The sequence below is a fragment of the Camelus bactrianus genome, chromosome X (genome assembly GCF_048773025.1).
Source record: "Camelus bactrianus isolate YW-2024 breed Bactrian camel chromosome X, ASM4877302v1, whole genome shotgun sequence".
Lineage (NCBI taxonomy): Eukaryota > Metazoa > Chordata > Mammalia > Artiodactyla > Camelidae > Camelus > Camelus bactrianus.
The window spans coordinates 862,573-886,552 of NC_133575.1; the positions used below are offsets into that span (position 1 = coordinate 862,573).

Below are 23,980 nucleotides of genomic sequence, written 5' to 3' on the forward strand. Positions count from 1 at the left end.
CTTGAACACAGGATGCTCCGTGAGAGAAGCTGACACAGAGGGACAGACGGTGTGTGATTCCACTTACAGGAAACGCCCCGAACAGGCAAATCCACAGACACAGGAAGTGGGTTTGTGGGGCCAGGGGCTGGGGGAGTGGGAGAGACTGCCCAGGGGGGTGGGCTCTCCTTCTGGGGGTATGAGAATGTTTCAGAAGCAGAGATGATGGCTGCCCAACACTGTGAATGTCCTGAGTGCTCCTGAGTTCTTCACTTTAAATGGCTAAAATGGTCAGCTTTATGTTATGTGCGTAATAACCACGTTATGTTACATTCGTTCCCCCTGAATAAAAACCCAAGGATATCGTGTTCTGGCTTTTTCCTTAATTTCCCTTTTCCTAGGTTCTGGGGAGGGGGTTATTGGTCTCATTCCCCTGTATGCCTCGCTCTTTGAGAAGGTTTAGAAGCTGGTTTGGTTCAGGGAGTGGACTATGTGACGTCTCCCCAGACATCTGGGCATCTGACTCTGGGAGAAGCTGAGGACGGCGTGGGCCCCCCTCCCTGCCACCCTCTCCTGGCTCAGGTCCACGTGGCTCAGACCCAGGCGGGGCCCATCCTGCTCACCCGTTTTCCTTACACCAACCTCAGTGTTTCCTCAGCCTCGGACCTGCATCCGACACAGCGATGAGGAGCACCCGGGAGAAGGGAGCCGTGCCATCCACCATCAGCTGTGAGTCACGTTACTGGTAAGAATTCTGTGCTGGTTTCCTGGGGGCGGGGGTGACAAATGGCCACAAACTGGGGGCTCTGGAGACCAGGCGTCTGAGGTCAAGGTGTCCCAGGGCCGCGCTCCCTCCCGAGGCTCCAGGGGAGGGTCCTGCCGCCTCTTCCAGCTTCTGGGGGCCCCAGGCGTCCATCCCTGGGCTGGTGGCCGCCTCCCTCCCGTCTCTGCCTCCGTCTCCACGTGGCTGCTCCTCTGTGCCTGCGTCTCTCCTCTTCTGTCTCTTCTGAGGTCACTGTCTTTGGATGCAGGGCCACCTCCTCCAGGAGGACCTCCTCTCAGGCCCTTCACTTCATCCCGTCTGCAGAGACCCTGTTTCCAAATAGAGGTTCCAGGAAATTTAGGGGGACACTCAACCCCATGCAACATCTCAATTTCATTTATTTATTTAATTTTTTTTTCATTTGGAGGAGGTCCTGGGGATTGAACCCAGGACCTCGTGCATGCTAAGCACGCTCTCTGCCGCTTGAGCCATACCGTTTCCGTGTAACATCCCAATTTCAGAGAGGCTACAATGTTGATTTTTCTTTTTCTAACATGTGTTTTGGGACTGATGTAGCCATTTCTCACCGAATGACTAGATTTTGTTGAATCCGTGATTCTGTATTTTCCTGGTATGTCAGTCACCCCGCGAGCATTTAAAAATCCCAAGGCCTGACTTCCTGCCTCGGGGGGTCCGCACCAGCCCAGGTGGAGGTCTGTGAACGGACCCTCGCCCAGGCGGTCCCCACATGCACTCAGAGTTGAGGATTGTGCCACGTAAATCTTGCCATTCCTTCCGTGTTTCCTTCAATCCCATTGTGGGTCCCGAGGACAGAGCTGTGTGGCTCACGTCAGGGTGGCCCTCTGAGGAGCCAGATGTCCCCATGGTCCACGTATCAGAGGACCCCACTTCCTGCAGCCACCGCCCCCCCAGCCTTCCTCAGACCTTCTCACAGACATGCCACCCACTCAGCAGACAAACCTGGGGGAGCTGCCTTCCTACAGCGGGAGCCGTGCTGGGGACCAGGGTTTGGGGTTTTGTCTCCGGGAGCAGGGGTGCCTCTGTCCCCGTCAGGTAAAGCCCGCTTACTATTGCCGGGCAGGCAGGAAAACGTCCCTCAGAGGCGGTGTTCCCGGGTGCTCGGGTCTACGTGAGAGCTTTCCTTACACGCCAGTGGTCGTTTGTAGCAAGACAGGATGCTACTTCCCGGCTTCCTGTTGATCAGAAGTAGGGGAGCATCCTGGGTCTCGTCTGCCCCGCACCCGTGTGTCTTAGGTCCTGACGGGGGGGTGGGGATCCCAGGAGACAGAGCCCGGGGTCGGGGAGCCCCACTGCACAGAGCAGCAGACTGCATTTCAAGGCAGCCTGTGTGTGCGGTTACCTGGGGCCAGTTTCCTGTTCCAGACCTTCCTAAGTTTCCACGTACGGGCGGACCGTGTTGTATTGCTCTTTGCAGAGATCATTTGTCCCCACCCCCCCCCCAACCCCATGGAAGGTTTGGGGCCACCCTGCCTCGAGCACAGCTGCCAGTGCCATTTTTCCAACAGCATTTGCTCACTTGGTGTCTGAGTCACGTTGGGGCAATTCTCATCATCTCTCTCCAACTTCTAAATTATTATTCTACTTGTTACGGTACCTGTGATTTTGACATTAGGACCAGGATTCGCTGAAGGCTCAGAGAATGGCTAGTTTTTTGGGGTTTTTTTTGTTTTTTGTTTGTTTTTTTAGCATGAAGTGTTTTTAATTATAGTAGCTGCATTCTTTTCTTTTCTTTTCTTTTCTTTTCTTTTCTTTTCTTTTTTTTAAGGCAAAGCTGCTGCACAGGTGACAGACTGCAGTCTAGCATAATGGTCAGGAGGAAAGGAAAAAATTCGTGTGACTCACTCCGGCAGTATTTGCTGTGTTGGTGAGGTCTGCAGCCAAGCCCAACATCCCTCCTGTGTATACCTGTGTGCTTTATTCCTTAAACACAGCCTTACTGGGGAGGCAATGCCTGTGTGAAGGCTGGAGGTCTTGCTAAATCTCTGTTTTCCCTTTAAAATTTGCTGCAAACCCAGAACTGTCCTAATAAAAATAGTCTTAAAAAGCAAAGCCAGATATATAGTCCACATACCATAAAATCCACCTTCTTAAAGTGTACAATTCAGTGGGTTTTTTAGGACAGCAACCATCACCACCATTTAGTTTCAGAATTAATTACATTTTTGGTCTTAAACGCACAAGCCAGGCTCGTTTTTAAAAGAGTGCTTGTCAGCGTAAATTCTTTTCTGGCCAGTGAGAACTCCCTGCGGTCAGAATGCCGTCTGTTTTCTTCTGGCAAGAAGTGGGGACCGTCCAGGGAGGGGCCGGGGGTCTGATGCTGACCTAGCAAACAGCCGGACGCCGGACGGGGTGGGAACCTCACTGGCTCCGAGTCCCTCCTGCTTCTGAAAGCCTGAGTCTGAGCAGCGACCTTGAATTTCAAAGGTTATGCTTCCATCTCTGAGAGTGCCCTGGTCCTTCTCAACACCCCACTTCATTACTAAAGTAATCACCTTAACTGAAGACCCCAGACAGAGCCTGCAGCCACGGGGGCGGGGGGGCGTTTAGGCTCAGCATGGCTGCTTGTGCTTTAATCACGCAAATGCACCAGGTGCCCAGACGCTCCATCCTCCTGGAGGAAAGATCTCAGTGTCTCGATGACTCTGCCCACAACCCTATTTTTCCAAAATGTTCAGTCTCCCGTCCGTGGCTGGCTCCTCTTCTGTGTGCGTTATTTTTTTTTTTAATTGAGGCACCGTCAGTTACAATGTGTCAGTTTCCAGCCACTGTGTTCAATATCTTGTCATAACCTACGTGCGCATCAATAGATGAATGGATAAAGAAGATTGAGGGGACGTTTCCGTGGCAATTTTTTTTTTTTTTTTTTTTTCAGTCCCAGAGTTTTTCATTGCTTCTCTGTAAAGCTGTCTGTCCTTGACTCGTGTTGGCCCCTTCTTGGTCTCACGCACCTTGGTCTCAGACATCTGGTCTCCAGCACTTGGGGAGGATGGACGTCTGCGGTTTTAAGCCTCTCAGTTTGTGATTCATTTGCTACGGCCACTGTAGAAAATTAATATGCCCACTCTGTCCACGCAGGAAGGGGCACAGAGGCTTCAGGCCATCAGCTGCGTCATTGGCGCTGGGGACTGGTGAGCACTTTGGAGTTGGATCTGTCCACAGCTGGTGGTGGAAGAGGGGCAGGGCGTGGGGCTGGGAGTACAGGCTGTTTTAGGGCTGTGTGCTCATCAAGGACAGAAGGCTGAGCTGAAACCCAGGTGGGACCCACAAGATTTGTCATCCCTTTAATGAGGCTTATGGAATTTTCTAGAGTGACCTGACTTGAGCTCATTCCCGGGCCTCCAGCAAGGAGCTTCTGACGGCAGCGCTGAGCCCCTGGCCGGCCCCCGCCCCCAGCGTCTTCCTTATAGACCCGTGGTCCCCGAAGCTGGGACAGCCGGGGGGTCCTCAAAGCCAGGCCGGCGTGGAGGAAGATGGGTTCCCCGGAGGACCAGGCCTACCGTCTCCTCAAGGAGCACTGCAACGGCTTCATGGTGTCCCAGGTAGGGCGGCGATCCCCTGGCTCGGGGTCCATTGCAGGGAGCTGCGGAGGCAGAGCGGGGCTTGAGTGCCTAATGGGGACGGGGCCTCGCTTGGGAGTATGCGAGTGTTGTGGAACTATGGCCGAGTGTATGCGCAGAAGGCTGGCCACCGGGGCCCTTCTGGGACGTCTGCTGGTACCATGGACCGTGTCTCAGAATGAAGTTCTTAAGTGCTTAGCCTGAAATAGGTACGAAGAGAAATGAGGCGATGGTCACTAAAACACATGTATCGACGTATTGGAAACAGTTCTTTTTTTTTTTTTGAATTGAAGTCTAGTCAGTTTACAACGTTGTGTCAGTTTCTGGTGCACAGCGTCGTGTGTCAGTCTTGCCTGCACACGCATAGATTCCTGTTCATATTCTTTTTCATTATAAGTTGCTACAAGATATTGAACAGAGTTCCCTGTGCTGTACGGTATAAACTGGTTTATCTGTTTTATACATAGTAGTTAGTATCTGCAGATCTCGAACTCCCAGTGTGTCCCTTCCCACCCCCGGCCCCCACCCCTGGTAATTATAAGTTCATTTTCTGTGTCTGTAAGTCTGTTTCTGTTTTGTAAATAAGTTCATTTGCATCTTTTTAAAAATAATACATTTTATGTATTTATTTTCATTGAAGTCTTGTCCGTTACAATGTTGTGTCCACGTCCGGTGCGCAGCATCGGGTGTCGCTCATGCATACACATACATAGATTCCTTTGCATGTTCTTTTTCATGATAGGTGACCACAAGGTATTGAATATGCTTTAAAAAAAAATAAAATCACATAGCAGTAGAGTAACGTAGGAGTTCTTGTCTGTTCCACACTAAAATTTAAAATCCAGACGGGTGTGGAAGGTTCGCCCACAACGTAGCAGAATCAGCGTGTCACCCCTTCCCGTGGGTGAGTAGATTGTGTGCGCAGTGACAGTGGCAGGCACAGGACACGCGGTATGTGAGTCCGTCTACAGGAAACGCCCAGGACACGCAAACCCACAGACACAGAAAAGTGGGTTCCTGGTGCCAGGGGCTGGGGGATGGGGGTGACGGCTCACGGGGACAGGGTCTCCTTTGGGCGGGCGACGAGAATGTTCTGGATGCAGACAGAGGTGGCTGGTTGCACAACACTGTGAGCTGGCTAAACGCCCCGCATTCTTTAGTCGAAAATGGTTAAAGGTGATTCTCACGCTGCTTGAATTTTGCTTCAATAAGAGAAGGGGAGGCAAAGGGCTGGTTGTAGCTCAGGAGTAGAGCGCGTGCCTGGTGTGCACAAGGTCTTGGGTTCGATCCCCAGTGCCTCCGTTAAAAAAATTAATGAAATTCTCTCCCCAACCCTCCCCCCTCAAAAAAATCAAACAAGTAACAAAGTAAAAAAATTAAAAGTGGAGGCAATTGGAGTCTGGTTTTATCTTTCAAAGGCTCACCGTTGCCCGGTCTGTTGAATGACGTGATGAGCGGTGGGTGGAGGTCTCGGCGCGGGCGCACGCCGGCGCCGTTGGGGATAGACTCGATCCTGTGTCTCGGGGGAGCTGAGCCTCGCCGGCTACAAAGCTGTTTGGGGCGTTTGTTGTTTGAGTGTTCTTTGACGGTGGCCGTGCCGACAGGTGCGAGGTGCTGCCTCGTCGTGGTTTTGGTCTGCGTTTCCCCTGATGTTGGCGATGCTGAGCACCTTTTCGTGCTCCTGTTGGCCGTCCGCGTTTCCTCTTCTGGAAAAAAAAGTCTGTTCAGCGCTTCTGCCCCAATTTTAAATGGGTGGGTTGGTGGTTTGCTTTGTAACTGAAGTGGGGTTGATTTAAAATGTTGGGTTCGTTTCTGGGGCACAGTGTGCATGGACTTGGCGGGCGTTATGCTGAGACAAATGAGTCAGACAGAGAAACACAAATACTGTGAGATGTCACTTAGATGCGGAATCTGAAAGGAAGGAGTGGAGATAACAGTAAAGAAACAGACTCATCGACGCAGAGAAGGAACTGGTGGTGACCCGTGGGGAGACGGGGAGGGGAGGGACAAGGTGGAGATGGAGGATTAAGAGATACAAACCATCAGGTGTAAAATGAGCTACAAGGATGTGCTGTGCAACACGGGGAACAGGGCCAAGCTTTTATAGTAACTGTAAGTGGAGTGTAAGCTTTAAAGCTTGTGCGTCACTATATTGTATAGTGATGTAACGTATTGTAACTTATAATATTGTAAATGAAATATACTTCAATTATAAAAATATATTATAAAATACATACATAAATTAAAAAAAAAAAATAAGGTGTTCAGAGGCAGGTGGAAGGAAAGGACCCGTGGCTGGGCTTCTCGGGTGGGAGAACGGGGTTCCTCTGGGCTTTTTGGAGTGAACCTGCAATTCTGAGGACACACAGCTTCCCCACGGGGTGGCTGAACACCCTTGGGGCCGAGAGATGCATGTCCGTCAGTAGGTGGGGGGTGAGGCTCCGTGGCAGCATGACCAGGGGTGGGACTGGGGGCTAGGGGTGTCTGCAGCTGGTGGTGGATCCAAACCCGCCAGCACAGACGAGCGTGGTGTCTCACATTCTCTGCGGCAGCTTTCACGACATGTGATGACGTGGTGGCCTCTGGCCACGCCGCCACGGGTTCTGAGCTCGTGCGTGGTCTGTGCTGACTCCATCCTCCGACGGGGGCGCTCAGATTCAGGGAGAGGGGACTGAAAACGGAAGTGAGATGTCTTCCCCCTCCAAGGGCGGGGAGCCCCGGATTCCTCTCCGGAGACCCCCCCCCCCCCGCAAGGGTGACGTCTGCCGCTTTTAGCCCCACTGAGAAAAGGAAAAGGGGCTCCTTCTACAGAAAACGGCGTGACCTGGTGCCTTTCCCTTGTTCGACCTCGCCGTGCTGCCAGCCTGCCCCCAGCCGGTGGGGCTGCTCGCTCACGGGGGCATTCGTGGGCGTGTAAGTCTTGGGAGGAAAGTCACTCTGGTCCATGGGATTCCACAGCATTGGGCTGTCACCATTCAGCAGAGCAATAGCCAATGCCATCTTGCTGGAATAAAACTTAATTACCTTAATAGAGCAAGACTCAATACAATGTCAGTAGAACCAGAGTTCATCCAACATTAATAGAATAAGACGTCATGCAACCTTACAGAGTAAGGGTCCGTGAAGGTTCCTTATACGCGGAGTGGAAGCGACCTGAACCCAGGGGCTCACACAACCAGAACAGGGTGAGAGTTAACGCCGACTTCGCAGGATAGGAATAGACACAATGTTAGCGGAATAAACACTAATGCATCGTAGTAGCACACAATTGAATACAACTTAATAGCACGAGAGCTAATAAAATCTTCATTAAAAAAAAAAACCCAAATACAACTTTAATAGGATGAGTGTTAATAACATCTCAGTCGAGCAAGAGTGATTACAGCTTTTTTTACTTCTTCTGTTTTTGTGTGGTTTTTTTTTTTTTTTAGGTGGAGGTGGTAATTAGGTTTATTTCTTTATTTTCTTTTAATTTTTTTAATGCAGGTAAGTGAGGATTGAACCCAGGACCTCATGCAGGCTAAGCACATGCTCTGCCCCTAAGACACAGCCTGCCTCCCCCAGGGGTTACAGCTTTGATAGAATTAGACTTAATCCACCTAATGCCATCTTAATAGGGTAGAACTAAATGCAACCTTAATACAATACGAATTAGTGGGACCTTAACAAGAGTTGATACAATCTTAACAGAATAAGGGTGAATGCAACATTAACAGAACAGGATTGGATACAATCTTAAGGAGAGTGAAGGCAACCTTCGCAGAGTAAGAGCTGATGGAAATTTAGTTTCATGTAGTGGTTCTCGCACAGGGACTGCGCGGGGCCCCGGGGGGGCACTTGGCAAAGTCTGGGGATGTTTGTGGTTGTCACAACTGTGGGAGGTCCTGGCATACGGCGGGTGGAGACCAGAGACGCAGCTCCACACCCCGCTGTGCACAGGACGCCCCCCATCAGAGTCCTGTAGCCCCACATGTCACAAGTTTGGCTGCCTTAATAGAGTAAGAATTAATAGTATCTTAGGGGGAGGCTGTAGCTCAGAGGTGGAGTGTGTGCCTTGCATGCACGAGATCCTGGGTTCAGTCCCCGGTGCCTCCATTAAAAAAAAAAAAAAATAACAGAACCATAATCAAAGAATTCAGAGTTAATAGCTTGACACTTCCCTCCCTGACATGCATTTTGAGAGCTTCCCAGTGTTGGCGGCAAAGGAAGCATGGAGTTCCCTCGTTAACAAAGAGGCGGGTCTTTTTCTTACGTGTGTCCCCGTGGGCGGACGTCTGTGACCCACCTCTCACGGCTAACATCCGTGTGGTGGCCCGGGGCCTTGGCACCCACCCAAAATGAGTGTGCCAGGGGACAACTGCATTAGCAATTTGTTCTTTTTTTTTTTTTTTAATAATCTTTTCTGTGTTATTTGAAGGCGTGACCTATTCACTTCTTTAGACAGAGAAGGAGAAAAAAAAAATAACCAACCGATCTTAAGACTCAAACACCACCGTGTAGGGAACACCACTGACATCTTTAGAAAAAAAAGTAATATATATATTTCCTTGTTTGGAAAATCAAAATGCATAGGGAAGGGCTTGGAATGAAAATGCAGAAGGCGCTCTCTGTCCCCCATTCTCCAAATCCCTGCTCCCAAGGGTGACCCCCGTTGACCCTGAGAGACAGACGGCCTCCCTCATCTTTGCTCACTCATCTTTGCTCCCCCATCTTTGCTCCCCGCCGGCCCCCCGGCCAGTGAATGGCCCTGTGGGACCCTGCATCTCCGGGGGCAGCCCCCACTACGCCCTGGTCCCCACCATCCCCGGGGACCAGCCCATCCAGTCCCTGCAGGATGGGGCAGTATTCTGGTTTAGCACTTAACAGAGCAGGAGCAGTTGCTTCCTGGGTGCAAGGTGGAAGCATCATTAAAAAATATTTAAAAAAAATTTTTTTTATTGTGTTAAAACAGATGCAGTGTAAAACTGACCATCTGAACCGTTTTTAAGTGCCCATGTCAGAGGCATCAAATTCATTCCCACTGTTGTGCAGCCGTCCCCACCATCATCGCCAGAACGCGTCCATCTTCCCAAACTGAGGCTCTGTCCCCATGAGGCACTCACTCCCCCTCTGTCTCCCCCCAGGCCCCAGCCCCCACACTCCTAATCCTTATGAATCTGATCCTTCTCATGTGAGCCGTCAGTCCATCCCGCTCCCCCAGCCCCGGACAACCCCGAATCCGCCTGCTGTGTCTGTGGATCTGCGTGTTCTGGGCGTTTCCTGTAACTGGACTCACACCCTGTGTCCTGTGTCTGCTTCTCTCTCTGAGCATCCTGTATTCAGGGTCCGTCCACATCGCAGCCTGTGTCGGACCTCCCTTCCTTTCTAAGACTGGACGCTACAGTGCATTGCGTTTATGCTAGATTTTGTTTGTCCACCCACCGCTCCATCGGTGGACACGTGGGTGGCGTCCCCCTTTGGGCCGCTGTGAGTGCTGCTTCAGTGAGCACGGGTGTCCGCGCTGTTTGCTCCAGCCTTTGGGGGTCCGCACCCCGCAGAGGGATGTCTGGATCCTACAGTCCTCCCGCGCTTAGGGCTTTGAGGAACCACCGTCCTGTTTTCCGCGGCGTTTCCGAACGCACCCCCACCACCCACCCCGTGGCCTGTGTGCCTCTAAGCGTGTGGCTCCGAACGGGATCAAAGCTGCTTTGGTTTCTGCCCCCGCCCCGAGGTGCTGTTCTCCGCCTGTGAGCTGGGAGTGTTCGACCTTCTGGCCGAGGCCCCGGGGCCCCTGGCGTCGGCGGAGGTGGCCGCACGCCTGGCCAGCAGCCCCCGAGGGACAGAGCAACTGCTGGACGCCTGTGTGTCCCTGAAGCTGCTTCAAGTGGACGTGAGGCGAGGAAAAGGTCAGTGTCCTTCCTGTTTCGAAGAAGGTGTTTAAAATAGGCACACGAGGCACGTCCTTTTCTGTGAAGGGCCAGAGGCTCAGGGCTCTCGGCGCTGCGGGCCGGCCCCGCGGCCCCTGCCGCCGCCTCGCGTCTCTGCTCTTGGAGCATCCAGGCAGCCGGAGACAGCATGGAAACAAACGGTGGGGCTGAGTTCCAATAAACCTTATTGATCAACTAGCTGGTGGGGCCAGGGTGCTGATAAAACTTTACTGACCAAACAGGCAGTGGGCCAGGGTTCCAGGAGCGGGTGCCGGGCCAGTGGGAGGCCCGAGGGGTGGGCCTTCTGCTTGCCGCAAGGACTTGAGTCCCCGCCGGACTTCGGGGGTGCAGAGACGGGGGAATGGGTTACCTTGAGCAGGAAGACGTCGCTGGGGCGTGGCCGGTGCTCAGATAGCCCGGCTTGGAAACCAGGTAGGTGTCGGGGTGCACGGCGGCCAGAGCCACCGGCGGCAGGCACGGCGCGTGAACAGCCTTTGCAGAGCACCCCCCACCCCGTTCCCCTGCCGGTACTGCCACGTCTGGACCTGCACCCCGTGCTGACCTCGGCCAGGGGGCACCTGTGCAGGGTGCGGACGGTGGGAACCACCTCGGGGGGGGGCCTGGGGTGCCTGCCGACACTCAGCCCAGGCCGGTGAGGAGCTGGGCAGGTGGGCAGGAAGGAGGCGCTCGGACGCTCACCTCGGAGGCCAGGTGGGCGGAGAGCCTGTTCCAGCTCTGCCGTGGGGTCCGCATAAGAGACCCACAGCATCCGTCAGGTGTGATGGACTGTGCGGAGATGATGAGAGGCTGGAACGTTACTCTTGGCGAGCGGGGCAAGCGTGCTCCTGCGCTAAGAGGGAACAGGACCACAGTGGGGTCCCAGGCACCACGGCTGGGTCCCCAGGAGAGGAGAGGAGGATGCAGGCTCGGACACCAGAGAGGCGCCCTGGACGTGCGGCCCTGAGCTGCCCAGAGCCACCCTCCTGATCGGGACGAGGCCTCCCTGGGTTGGCAGGGCAGAAGCACGGGGCAGCTCGGAGCCCAGCTGAGGGCCCGCCCAGAGAGCACGGCGTCCTCTGCAGCCTGGGGGCTGCACGCCCGCCCGCACGTTTTCATGAAGACTGTGTCCTTCACCCGGCCGGGCCCCCTGCCGCGTAGCTGAGCTCGGCCAAAAAGCCCCCCGTCCCTCCCCAGTCTTTGCTTCCTTTTCACGAGTCGGGGTGTTGCCCCCCCCCATTTGTTGAGTGTTAAACCAGTTATTAAAAATCCACAGACTGCAATAAACACTTCCACCTGCTCCACAAGGTCTCCCACAGCATTTGCCAAAGTTGAAGCCGACAGGTGCGCCAGGTGCCCACCGGCCGGGACCAGGGGCCAGCCACCCGGAGGGATTTTGTGCAATGCACGTCAGCAATGACGTGACGTCTGGCTCATGTCTGTTTTCTGTCCTTTCTGTTTGTTTGCAGCCGTCTATGGGAACACGGAGCTTGCCAGCACCTACCTGGCCAGGACCGGCCCCAGGTCCCAGCAGAACATGCTGCTGTACATGGCCAGGACGACCTACACGTGCTGGGGCCACCTGGCTGAGGCCGTGAGGTGCGTGTGGCATCACCGAGTCCCCAGGGCTGCCTGGGGGCTGCTTTCGGGGCGTCCCCGGGGAGACAAAAGGCGGGCTTTGCCAGAGAATCAGACACGGCATCACTCGGTTCAGAAACGCAGAGCAGGTGTCTGAAGTCGCCTGGGGGTGACCGACGGGATTCCTCGAATGACGCCATGATGAGAACCCCTGTGTTTCTCGGGTCTCCGAGGGGAGGGGGAGGTGGCCCAGAACCGAGGGTGGGAAACCTCACAGGCTGATGTCACTGCGATGGCTTTTGTGCACACGGGTTCCCAGCCCACAAGACTGACCCCAGGGCTGGAGGACCCTCTGATGGGGTGGGGGTGTCCTGTGCCCCGTGGGACGTGGAGCTGCGTCCCTGGTCTCCACCCGGCACACGCCAGGAGCTCCACTTCTCCAGTGGTGACAACCGGAAAAGTGTCCAGATGTTGCCCTGTGTTCCCTGGGAGGACGGAATTGCCTCCCGCTGACAACCGTGGCTCTATGTTTTCTCTTTTATTTTTTAAATTTTTTTTTGGAGGGGTGGAGATAATTAGGTTTTTATTTAATTATTTTTATGGAGGGACTGGGGAGGGAACCCAGGACCTCATGCCTGCTACGCACGCCGCCTACCCCTGAGCTGCACCCTCCCCACCCGCGCGTTCTCTTTCTGAACTGTTTCACCTTGAGCCCCGCCTCGAGCTGGCGGTAGCTCATTAGCCGTGGAAGTCTCAGGGCCAGGCTCTACCACTGATTTCGGAAAAGACACCGCTCAGCGCCTTCGTGGTTACCATCACTGTCCGACTCCACATTTCTGCTCCCAAGTCACGTGCAGCGAGACTGACCTCCAGGGCAGCCGGGGATGCAGTTCTGAGTGTCCCCGGGCGGCCCCGGGGCAGAGCTGCAGGCGGGGGATCCCCCGGGGCTGGGGCGTCAATTGCATGAGGGACAGGCCTGAAGCTTGGGGTCCCGGGGACTCTTGGCACGTCTTTGCAGGAGACCAAGGCGTCAGGGGCCTCGTGTCACAATCAGCCAAGAGGGCATGGTGGGGACAGAGGCAGAGCTGACACTGAACGCCCGTCTAAAGGGCCAGCCTCCCGTGAGCTCCCACCGCTGCGTCCACGCGGCAACGTCAGGCCACGGCTGCCACAGCTTCTGAGGTGTGTGTTTTCCAAGAAGCAGGCTGTCGGGGGGAGGGTCTAGCTCAGGGGTAGAGCGTGTGCTTAGCATGCACGAGGTGCTGGGTTCAATCCCCAGTCCCTCCATCAAAAAAAAAATGAATATATAAACGTAATCCCCCCCAAAAAGCCCCAAGAAACAGGACATGTAGATTTTAACAGTGATCTCCGAAGTGTTTGAGGTTGGAACCCATTCAGTTAAAAAAAAAGAAGCTGGGAGGCCGTTAGGGTAGATCTCAGTGGTAGGGCTTGTGCTTGGCATGCACGAAGCCTGGGGTTCAATCCCCAGTCCCTCCATTAAATAAATAATAGACAAATAAACCTAATTACCTCCGCCCCAAAATAAAAATTTAAGAATTGGGGGAGCTCAAGCAAGCACCGGGTGAAAGGTGCCCGAGGGGACAAGAACGAAAACTTCACCGTCTCGTCCCTCGTGCAAAAAGGAAGCCAGCTTTGGAGCCATGGAGAGTGACCCTCCGCTGCTCACCTCTGCCCTGTGCTTCCGTACGAGGCTGCCTCGTGTTGGTTTAGGATTCCTGCTCTTAGTGGCCTTTCCACCGCCGTCTCCTGAAGGTCGGGCGGACAGGGTGCCTCACGTGACCAAAGGCTGGCTCATCAATTATCCGTGAAAGGGGAGGGGGTTGATTTCGGGGCTGCCAGGTTGGGAGGGGACAAGTCACAGGGGGGCAGCTCACCTGGGCATCGGGGGAGCTGGCCAAGGTGGGGTGAGGACCCGGAAATCTTTCACCCTGGCCGCCACGGAGGAGGGGGCGGGCCAGCTGGCTCTCCAGCGGCAAGGAGGTTCCAACTGCCCAGACGCCAGGGGACCGCTCTCCTTAGACGGCCCCTCCATGGCTTCTCCGCTCGCATCGGGGAGCCTGCGGCCCCGAACGTCCAGCTCGCGTAGAGCACGCGGGAACGGAATTCCGGAGCGTGCTGGGTTCCCGAAGGAGGTTCCCTGCGTGCCGTGAGCAGGGGTCTGGGGCCACCTGTGTGCATCCTGGGTAGTCGCCTCTCAGAACCCCAGTGACCGCCTACCCCCCCCCCCCCCCCCCCCCATTTTCAGAGAAGGGAGGAACCAGTACCTGAAGGCCTTCGGCGCCCCTGCGGAGCAGCTCTTCACCGCCATCTACAGGTGACGCCAAGGGCCAGCTCTGGGGGGCCGTGCTTGGTTCTACAACTCAGGGCTGCAGAATTGGGGCCAAACAGAGCCAAACAGAAGAGAGCTGAAAGTTGATACTTAATTTATCATTTCTTAAAAAAAAAAAAAAAAATCCCCAGATTTGGCAGCTCTGATGTTTGTCTGGGTCCATGTCCCGCATCGATGCCAATATTTTTATCTTTGTTTTTCGGTAGAAAAACGAGGCACCCCTTTTCCTGTGGCTGCAGTTACCCAGGGAATACGTCTGTCTGTCTGTTTGTTTTCTGTGCAAAGACACGGGGCTCGTGCTTTGCATGCAGCTCTGCTGTAAAAATTCTGAGATGGTGATGCCCCGAGGACTAGGTGCCGGGTGTGTAGCTGCCCAGAGGGTGTGGTGGGAAAAGGAGGAAGGATGTAGAGAGCTGGTGGTCCTGAGAGGAGCCGGTGCCCTCCCCACCCCTCCCCTCCCCTCCCCGTCTTCCTACAGCGACACCAAACCCACATAGCAGACTCCAAGAGCAGGCAGAGGAGGCAGGGGATGCAGAGGACCCCCAGGCACCCAGCACCGTTGCCTCCTTCTCACCTCCGCCCCCTTCCCAGACCCCTCCTGTTCCCACCGTCTCTTCCCCATCCCCCTGAGTCCCCACCGCCTGGAGCCCTCGCCCCAGCGTGGGTGGACTCCCTCCCGGACTTGCAAAGCAGAGCAGACCCTCCTTCTGCCCTGTGGGGTGGGGGACGCTGTCTGAATTTCCCTGATTCAAGAGCATCAGAGCTCCTTTGACGGTGGAAAGGGGCGAGACCCCCTTCTCCATCCATGGCTTCCAGAGACAGGTGATCCCTTCCCGCTGTGCTCACGGTCTCCTGGAGCTGGGCGTCTGTGGGCGGCTGGCCCGGGGGCACCCTGAGCCCCGCCATCTCCAGCAGCGCAGACTCCAACCCGCAGACGCAAGGCTTACACGCAGGCCTGCGGGACACGGTGCTTTGCTGGGCCCTGGGCTCCCCAGGTTGGGTTGCTGCTCACGCGGCCCACCGTGGGAGTGATGCGGTTCTGACGGGCGTGCTCTCACGGGCCAGGTCGGAAGCCGAGCAGCTGCTGTTCATGCGGGGTCTGCAGGAGGTGTGGAGCGTGTGCGGGGGCAGCGTGCTGGCCGCCTTCGACCTGTCCCCCTTTCCGCTCATCTGCGACCTCGGTGGTGAGTGTCTGCCCCCGGTGTTGGGGCTGTACTTGGATTCAAGCCTATGAACCCTTGTTTTTTTTTATTGTTGAAGTCGAGCTGATTTACAAGCCTGTGTCGGTTGCAAATGTGCAGCTGAGTGATTCAGTAACATGATTTTTTTCAGGTCTTTTTTTATTATAGGTTATTACAACATATTGACTATAGTTCCCTGTGCTGCACAGTAGGACCTTGTTGTTTATTTATTTTATATATAGCAGTTTGTATCTGCTGATGTCAAACTCCTAATTTACCCTCCTACCTCCTTTCTCCCCTGGCAACCATACGTTTGTTTTCTGTGTCTGTGAGTCTGTTTCTGTTTTGTAAATAAGTTTATTCGCATCTTTTTTTTTTAGATTCCACATATAATTGATACTACAGTATTTGTCTTTCTCTGTCTGACTTACTTCACTTAGTATGATCATCTCCAGGTCCAACCATGTTGCTGCAAATGGCTTTATTTTCTTTTTCATGGCTGTGTAGTATTCCATTGTATAAATATACTGCAGCTTCTTTATCAACTGTTGATGGACATTTAGGTTGCTTCCATGTCTTGGCTAATGTAAATAGTGCTGCTGGGAACACTGGGGTGAGTGTATCTTTTTATGTTAGAGTTTTCTCCCAATATTACGCTCAGGAGACGGATTGCTGGGTCACGTGGTAAGTCCACTTTCAGTTTTTAAGGCACCGCCACAGTGTCCTCCGTAGTGGCTGCACCCGTTTACGCTCCCACCAGCAGAGCAGGAGGAGAACCCTGGTTGTGCCGGCTCCCCGAGAGCTGATGACAGAAGGAGATGGGAAACCCATGCAGGACCGTGGAGAAAGCCTTTCTTGCACACCCGACGGCTGTCCTGGTCCTAGTTCCCCAGCGTTGCCAGCGAGCAGTGGCCCCAAGGGCGAGGGCGTGGGGCAGAGAGGCGGGTCTCCGTGTGGACAGAGGTCAGAACTCCCCGAGGAGGTGGAGGGGTAGGATCTGATGAAACTCCAACAGCACAGCCTTGTCGTGCTGCCTTCCTGGCGGAGGCAGAAGGCCGTGCGAGCCTGCAGGGATCGGGCGCGCGTTCTGGGGTCCTGTGGGGGGCACGTGCCACCACCCCTCGCTTGGGAACCTTGTGTTCTGTCGCCGACGGGGATGGGAAAGGTGGGTAGCCAGGTCTGCAGGTTAGACGCCAGGCTTGGGGCGAATCATAGAGCAAAGGCGGGCGGGGCGGGTGGTCCTCCTGCCCATCTTACCGGATGGGGCTCCTCTGACGTAGAAATGCCGGCTACGCCACGGTCTGTTTTCGGCAAACCCTCTTGCTCCCACAGCAGAGGCACGGAAAGCTGCAGCCACCGTTCGGTAGGGATGAGGGGTCGGGAAACCATCCCTGGTGAGGAAGGCACGTGTTTCTGAAGGTCCACCGGTGTTAGTGGTCACTCAAAGCAAGAGTTCAGGGAGCCGCTGGGGATGAAAACACGAGCAGAAGCCCCAGGGCGTGCACGCCGGTGGCAGTGGGCAGGCTCCCCCTGATTTCTCATCAGGGCATTCCCTGGAGATGTCCTTCATGCGTGTCTCGCTCCGGCCCCTGCTTGGCTGTTGTCTGCCCTTGGCGGGGACAGACGCCCTGGCCCAGGACGACACGGTCAGCTCACAGCGTGTGTGGAAGACGGGCGTACGGGCCCGTCCAGCCGGGAAGACACCCTGGACTTCAGGGGCGCACGGACAGTGCAGGCATGAAGACCGGAGCGGGGCACCTCCATGCGCCCGTCCTGTGTCCACCCGCAGGCTGTTCTGGGGCTCTGGCCAAGGAGTGCGTGGCTCTGTACCCCGCGTGTCGCGTCACCGTCTTCGACATCCCGGAGGTGGTACAGATGGCGGAGAAGCACTTCTCCTTCGCGGGCGAGGAACGGATCAGCTTCCGTGAAGGTGGGTTTCCGTGCGCTGTGTCCGCGGGGAGCCCGAGGCAGTGGCGGTGGGGGGCTTGGGAGAGGCCGGCAGCGGACGGTCCGCGTGACTTCCCCCACCCTCCAAATGCCTGCCCTCAGCTTACTCGTGATGGACGCAAAACTGGGAAGGCGCGCTGTTTTTTTGCAGCTAATTCCTGAGCGTTGTATTGCGCTCAGTAGTGCCCCTGAAAATTAACATCCATTCAGAACTCATGAATTAGAATTTACATGGAAATAGCATCTTTGCAGACGGGATGGAGTGAAGGACCTGAGAGGAGGTCCTCCTGGAGGAGGTGGCCCTGTATCCAAGGACAGTGTCCTCAGAAGAGACAGAAGAGGAGAGACACAGACACAGAGGAGACGCCACGTGGAGACGGAGGCAGAGATGGGAGGGAGGTGGCCACCAGCCCAGGGATGGACGCCTGGAGCCCCCAGAAGCTGGAAGAGGCAGGGAGGACCCTCCCCTGGAGCCTTCGGAGGGAGCGCGGCCCTGGGACACCTTGACCTCAGACGTCTGGTCTCCAGGACGGGGGAGGATGGATGCCTGTGGTTTTAAGCCCCCGGTTTGTGGCCAATTCCTTCGGCCGCCCCAGGACCCCCCTGCAGGTGTCTGAATCCAAGTCATTTATCAATGACCGTAAGTGAAGTCGGTTGACGGCAAGATGAGGGGACAATGACCGACTCAGCAGACTGAGAAGATTCTGAGCTTTCAGGGGCTCAGAGACCAGGGTGGCTTTGCCGGGAGCCAGAAGGGACCCCCTCTGGCCACGGAAACACAGGGTGTGTCTCCCCGGGACGGGCTGCATTCTGACCTGCAGATGCCATGTCTTCCAGTTTACAGAGGAAACCGGCCTTTGGTGGGGTTTTTTTTTTTTTTTTGCTCACTCAGAAGGAAAACACCATTTCTGCCCACTCTTAAATCTGCTATGAATTCGCTATCTTTTGTTTAAAAAAAGTCACCCCCAAGTTCACGGTGTCTCATGGGACAGGCCACCACCGCTGAATCTGGGCTTGAGTACGGGGTCGGCAGTCCCCAGATGTTGACGGGACCACCTCCTTCTGACCTGCTCTGGATCCGAGAGGCTGAGCTCTGGGTGGCCCGGGTGTGCAGGATCGTGCCCTTGAAGGGCTGAGTACCGTTTTTATTTAAAATTCTGACCATCACAATTTTTTTTTGGAGGATGTAGTTAATGTTGATTTTTTAAAAAATGATTGCATTAAAATACCATAGGGTGAGGGGTACCTCAGGGATACAGCGCACGCTTAGCGTGCACGAGGTGCTGGGTTCAATCCCCAGCGCCTCCGTCGAAAAAATCAATTAATGAATAAATCTAATTACCTGCCCCCCTCCCCCAAAAATTTTTTTAAAAATATTCTGAATCCCAATGACCAAGTTTTGGGGCCCCTTATATTTTCTGCGCGGAGGAAGAGCTTCAGCCTGATCTTCGCCTCATCTCACCGCTGGGGAGACGGTCTCCGCTTCTTGGAGACTCACGGCCAGTCTTACTCCCATGGCTCGTCTGGAAAATGCGGTGAAGGAGCAGATTTCGGAGGTTGGGGGCATTAAGGCAAATGGCAGGCTGCTGTGAGCTGCTCACGGCTGAGGTTCGGTGTCTGCGGTCGGTCACCAGAGGGGACAGAAGGGGTGTGGACCCTCGTTCTTGGATCTGACTTCCCTCCATTGAAGGCTGCAGGCGAGCAGACGCCCGGCCGAACTTGGCCCTGGGGCCGCAGTTTCCGGAGAAAGACCCTGTCTCTCCTCACTGAGGGGAGGAAAAGCCATTCGGAGGGCTCTCGTTTCCCCTGCCCTACCTCCCCGGCACCCGTATTTCCCGGGGCGCTCCGCGCAAGGAGGAGACGCGGGGAGCAGCCTAGGTGTCACGCAGGACACGCGCCCCAGCTGCTGTGCATTTCAGAGCCAGCCGAGTGACCCCGGGCCCACCCAGGCCCACCCAGGGTCCCTCCCCACGCCGGTGGTTTTTGTGGGAAAAATGGTGCGAGAGTTGAGCGTGTGCCACCGCCTACGAGTAAGGGTCTCTCTTGGGCATTTCTGTTCAGCCAGCAAATCGTGTGTGGACAGTCGGTCCAGTTTGGCTCATCGCGCAGGAGCTGCTGACCGATCGCCAGGGGCCTCCTGACGCCCGTGGCGTGCGTCCGGGTCCCGCAGGGGCTGGCTGTTGACACGGGGAGCTTAGGAACTTAAATTAAATTAAACTAAATTAAAACCACTTCCCAGACATCGTTTCTTTGGTTGAAGTTGAGGTTGGAAGGTCAGTAGCTGGGGGATCTGGTGGCCTTTCCATGCCGGGGGGGTGGGGGGGCGTCAAGTTGGGCGGGGCTGCAGGCTGACCCCCGGGCACCACCCTGTGTTGCAGGAGATTTCTTCACAGACCCCCTTCCCCATGCGGACCTCTACATCCTGGCCAGGGTCCTGCACGACTGGAGCGACGAGAAGTGCTCTCAGCTGCTGGCGAGAATCCACCACGCCTGCAAGGCAGGTAGGTGGTGGGGCCGCGTGGCGACGTGCGTGTGGGGTCCCTCCATCGTGGTGGCCCACGAGGACGTGAGCACAGCCTCTGTGTGTGACGGGGACAGAGCCCCAGCTGTCCTGTGAGGTCCCTCCATCCTGGTGGCCCACGAGGACGTGGGCACAGCCTCTGTGTGTGACGGGGACAGTGCCCCATCACACTTCCAATCCAGCCGACACGACAGGGCAGGCTGCTCACTGTTCTGGAGTCTGCATGTTGTCCCACAGCTGGAGGCTTGGCTGCGAATGCCCTCAGTGTCCCTTGTCTGTCTCGCCCTGAAGCTTCCGTGATGGCATTGCAAAGCAGCTCACCCAGGCTTGGACACACGGTGAAGCTGCCGGGGGCCGTGGTGGCCTCCCTGCACTGTTCTGTGTTGCATGTCCCACAGCCTGGCTTCGCCGAAGTCGCAGGAAACGTGATGCCCAGTGGTGTCCCCCACGCGAGTCCCAGCCCGGCTCGTGGCCTTCGGTTCGCTCGCAGGGCTTGAGAGCTTGCCTTTTCTCTTTCCTGTTTTTGTTTTCAAATGGGTGAGACTCTTGCATAATTTGGGAACCCAGCGCTGCGTACAGACGTATCTGCAGGGAGGTCTGGCCTGAAGTGCAATCCCCGCAAACCTGCTTGTCTCTGGCTCTTGGAAGTGAGCTGTTTCGTGATGGGGGTCTGCCTGTGCCGGCTTGGTGAAAACAAGAGCATAGATGTCTGTGCACCTGTGTGTGCGCGTCGTGCGTGTACAGATGCAGTCGTGTGTGTGTATATGTGCACAGGGATGTATGCGTGTGTGGGGATCTGTGTACATATTACAGATGTGTACGCATTTGTTGGAGTGTTATATACACACATGCACACGTGTGTGCAAATACGACTGCATGTACATATGTGCATGTGGGCATACGTGCATCTGCACATGCAGGTACACGTATACGCAGGGGTCACGGATGCACGTGTGTATAGGTATGCATACATGTACGTGCACGTCTACACAGACACATGGATTCGCACACAATGGTACACACGTATGTGTGACCATGTATATGGATGTGTGCATGTATGTACACGTGCATGTGTGTCTGTACATGTATGCATGCGGATATATGCACACATGCATAGGTATACATGTGTACGTGTGTGTTATGGCTGTGCACCCAGGCAAAAGTGCCTACGTTTGTACATGTGGATGTAGGGTTCTGTGTGTGTGTGCATGAAGCGTGCACAGGTGTGGATGTGTGCGTATACGTGTGCATGTGTATAATATATGTGTACAGATGTATGTGCACAGGCATGTATGACTGTGTGTGTAGGTGTGTGCACGATACATGTGAATGCATGAACACGTGGGTCTATGTGTGCATTGTACATGAGCACGTGGGTGTGCATAGTTAACGTGTGACCATGCACATGCACACATATCTGCATGTGATATGGACATGCAGGTGTATATGTTTTTTTTGTGTGTGTGTGTAATGGCCACCATGCATGTGCATGTGTGTGTATGTATCTTTGCATGTGTGTGTGTTTATACACATACATGTACATGCACGTACGTGGGCATGAATGTGCATGTGTGTTTATGCACATGTGTGCACAGACATCAATATGTGGGGGTGTTTGTGGACATATACACACATGAGTGGACAGGTGTGTTATGCACGTGTGTGTACACACGGGAATACATGGGGATATGTGTGTGCGTGTTTATCCCGATCAGGTTATGAAGGTGATTTCTACGTGCGTTCCAGTCTGTTCTATTAGGTGCTCGCTCTTCATAGATCAAGTATACACGTACGGGACCCTGCATGACTGTATGGGTGTGGATGCGTGCGTCTGTGTGTTTATGCACATACCCGCGCATACACGGATCTGCAGGGCACACCCGGATGGTTCGTACTCTGTGTACCACCATCCACGTGCCCTTCTTCCCTGGACCCCGTAGCCAGGAGCGCTGCCCACATCTGATGGGACGGTCCTCACCGGCCCTGCTCCGCGGCTCTCTGTCTGTGAGCATCCCCGTGTGTCTGCTCCCGAGGCCGGGAGCTGCACCGTGTCCGCACCTTCGCCAGTCAGGGCACATAGAGCGCGGGTCTTGGTTTGGTCCCCGGGGGACTCGCCTCCACTTGGGGCTCGTTGTGGCAAAGGACCCATGACTCGATAATTGGCAATGAAGCCCTTTTTTTCAAGTCATGCTTATTGGATTAAGTTTTCTTTGAGGATCAGGCACCTAATAAAATGGGTTGGAGCTTATATAAAAGTCACCTTCCTAACCCGACGGGATGCTCTCTGCGCTTTTAGAGAGCGCGCTGTGTTCAGTCACCTTGCGGCTTTGTTTCCCAGCGACGCCGGAAGCGCCGAGAAAGACAGCCAGGGCGTGTGCTGGCTTCAGGCCCGCGCATTACAGCGCTGCGCTTCGGGGGTGGAGGCTCTTCTGCCCTACCCCGCCCCTCCCCAGTCCGGAAAGCCGGACACTTCGTCCACGCCGTCCTGTGTTCCCTGTTTCATGCTGGCGTTTGAAAGGTTGAGGACATCTTGACACCCTCTCTTTACGAGACTTTTGATCGGCCATCTGCAGCGTATACAGCCGGTGCTTGAGGCAGTTCAGGGCGTGGCCCGTGCCCCTCACTCTGTTGTCTTCAGCATCTTGGTTCTTTACATGCGCGTCCCGTCTTTAACCGCATCTCCACCACGGCTGTAGATGCCCAGTGTGTGCGGAGTCAGAATTAAAACCACATGAGGCAGTCAAGTCGCCAAAGGGGGGGCATTGCTCCGGCAGAGCGGCTGTAGCAGCTGCAGGGGCGGGGCCTCACCTTGTCCACACCCCCGTGCTCCCTGCACGTCCCCAGGCGCGCTCAGCACGTCCCACGTTTGTGTGGAATACGTGAAACACTTTATGCCTTGCTTGAAATCTGGAAAGGACCGTCAAGTCGCTCCTCCCAGCCCACCGCCCAGGCATTTGTGAAGCCTTGTCTTCGAGACGAGTCAGTCGCTCCCTCCTAGGGTCCAGGTGGAGCACGCTCGCACCCACCTGTGTCTCCCGGGGGCTGGTCATCCGTGGCGATGACGCTGGTGACTCCCATGCCCCCGCTGGCTTAGACCCTGAGTGGCCTGGAGAGGTGGTGGCTTTGCACACACATATGCACACACACAGACAGACACGTCTGGTCACTCGTGCAGACCTGTCCAGCGTCTCAGGGCCACCCTCGTGTGCTGGGGCTGAAAGCAAGCGAGGGTCCACAGCTTCAGGCCCGCCGTGCAGCCGACGAGGGAGGATGCCTGGGCTGGGGGCTGGGAGGGGGGAGCCGGGAGGAGCAGCGGGTCCTCAGTCTTGGGGGACCCTCACTCACGCCCCAGCTCTCCGTGTGGCAGGCGGTGGCGTCCTGGTCATCGAGAGCCTCCTGGACGCAGACGGGCGGGGGCCGCTGACCACGCAGCTCTACTCCCTCAACATGCTGGTGCAGACGGAGGGCCGGGAGAGGACGGCCGCGCAGTACCGCGCGCTCCTGGCGCCCGCCGGCTTCCCCCGCGTCCACTGCAGGCGGACCGGGGGCACCTACGACGCCGTCTTGGCCCGGAAGTGACTCCCTGTAGGGGTGCAAAACATTGCAATAAAGAGGTGGTCTCCGTGACGTCTCCTGTCTTGTCTTTGTTCCTGGAGGGCAGGTGACATGGGGTTTCCGCTGGCGGCCGGCGACTGCCTGTCACTGTGTGGATTTTATCTTCTTTCCTTTCCTTTCACTTATTTCTATGATTTCATCCTATTTCGTTTCATTTTCATTATGTGATGACGTTAAGGGCCTGAGAGGAGGTCCTCCTGGAGGAGGTGGCCCTACATCCAAGGACAGTGTCCTCAGAAGAGACAGAAGAGGAGAGACACAGGCACAGAGGAGACGCCACGTGGAGACGAGGCAGAGACGGGAGGGAGGCGGCCACCAGCCCAGGGATGGACGCCTGGAGCCCCCAGAAGCTGGAAGAGGCAGGAGGGACCCTCCCCTGGAGCCTCGGGAGGGAGCGCGGCCCTGGGACACCTTGACCTCAGATGTCTGGCCTGCAGGACGGGGGAGGATGGATGCCTGTGGTTTAAAGTAGTCCATCTGGGGGTCTCCTGTTTCTGCCACCGCCGCCGGCCACTCCCACTCAGGGAAACCGCGCGCTGGTGCA

General features: G+C 55.5%; 1 protein-coding gene across 2 annotated transcripts; it reads left to right on the forward strand.

The window, feature by feature from the left end:
- Positions 1-764: 764 nt before the first annotated feature.
- On the forward strand, positions 765-23,452 carry ASMT (acetylserotonin O-methyltransferase). Of its 2 annotated transcripts, XM_074358720.1 has the most exons (8): positions 765-4,323; positions 10,052-10,226; positions 11,714-11,843; positions 14,089-14,157; positions 15,238-15,356; positions 17,143-17,283; positions 19,679-19,801; positions 23,189-23,452. In XM_074358720.1, exons 1-8 carry the CDS (start codon positions 4,255-4,257, stop codon positions 23,398-23,400), a joined length of 1,038 nt encoding a protein of 345 aa, XP_074214821.1. In that variant the 5' UTR covers positions 765-4,254; the 3' UTR covers positions 23,401-23,452. The 2 variants fall into 2 exon arrangements, with proteins under 2 accessions (XP_074214821.1, XP_074214822.1); XM_074358721.1 differs by lacking the exon at positions 17,143-17,283.
- The last annotated feature ends 528 nt before the right edge of the window (positions 23,453-23,980 follow it).

Excerpts from the sequence above, each read along its gene's own strand:
- ASMT (XM_074358720.1), top strand. The coding sequence starts at position 4,255 with ATGGGTTCCCCGGAGGACCAGGCCTACCGTCTCCTCAAGGAGCACTGC. Across the intron at positions 11,844-14,088 it reads CACCTGGCTGAGGCCGTGAG|AGAAGGGAGGAACCAGTACC; the intron begins GTGCGTGTGGCA and ends CCCCATTTTCAG. Across the intron at positions 19,802-23,188 it reads CCACCACGCCTGCAAGGCAG|GCGGTGGCGTCCTGGTCATC; the intron begins GTAGGTGGTGGG and ends TCCGTGTGGCAG.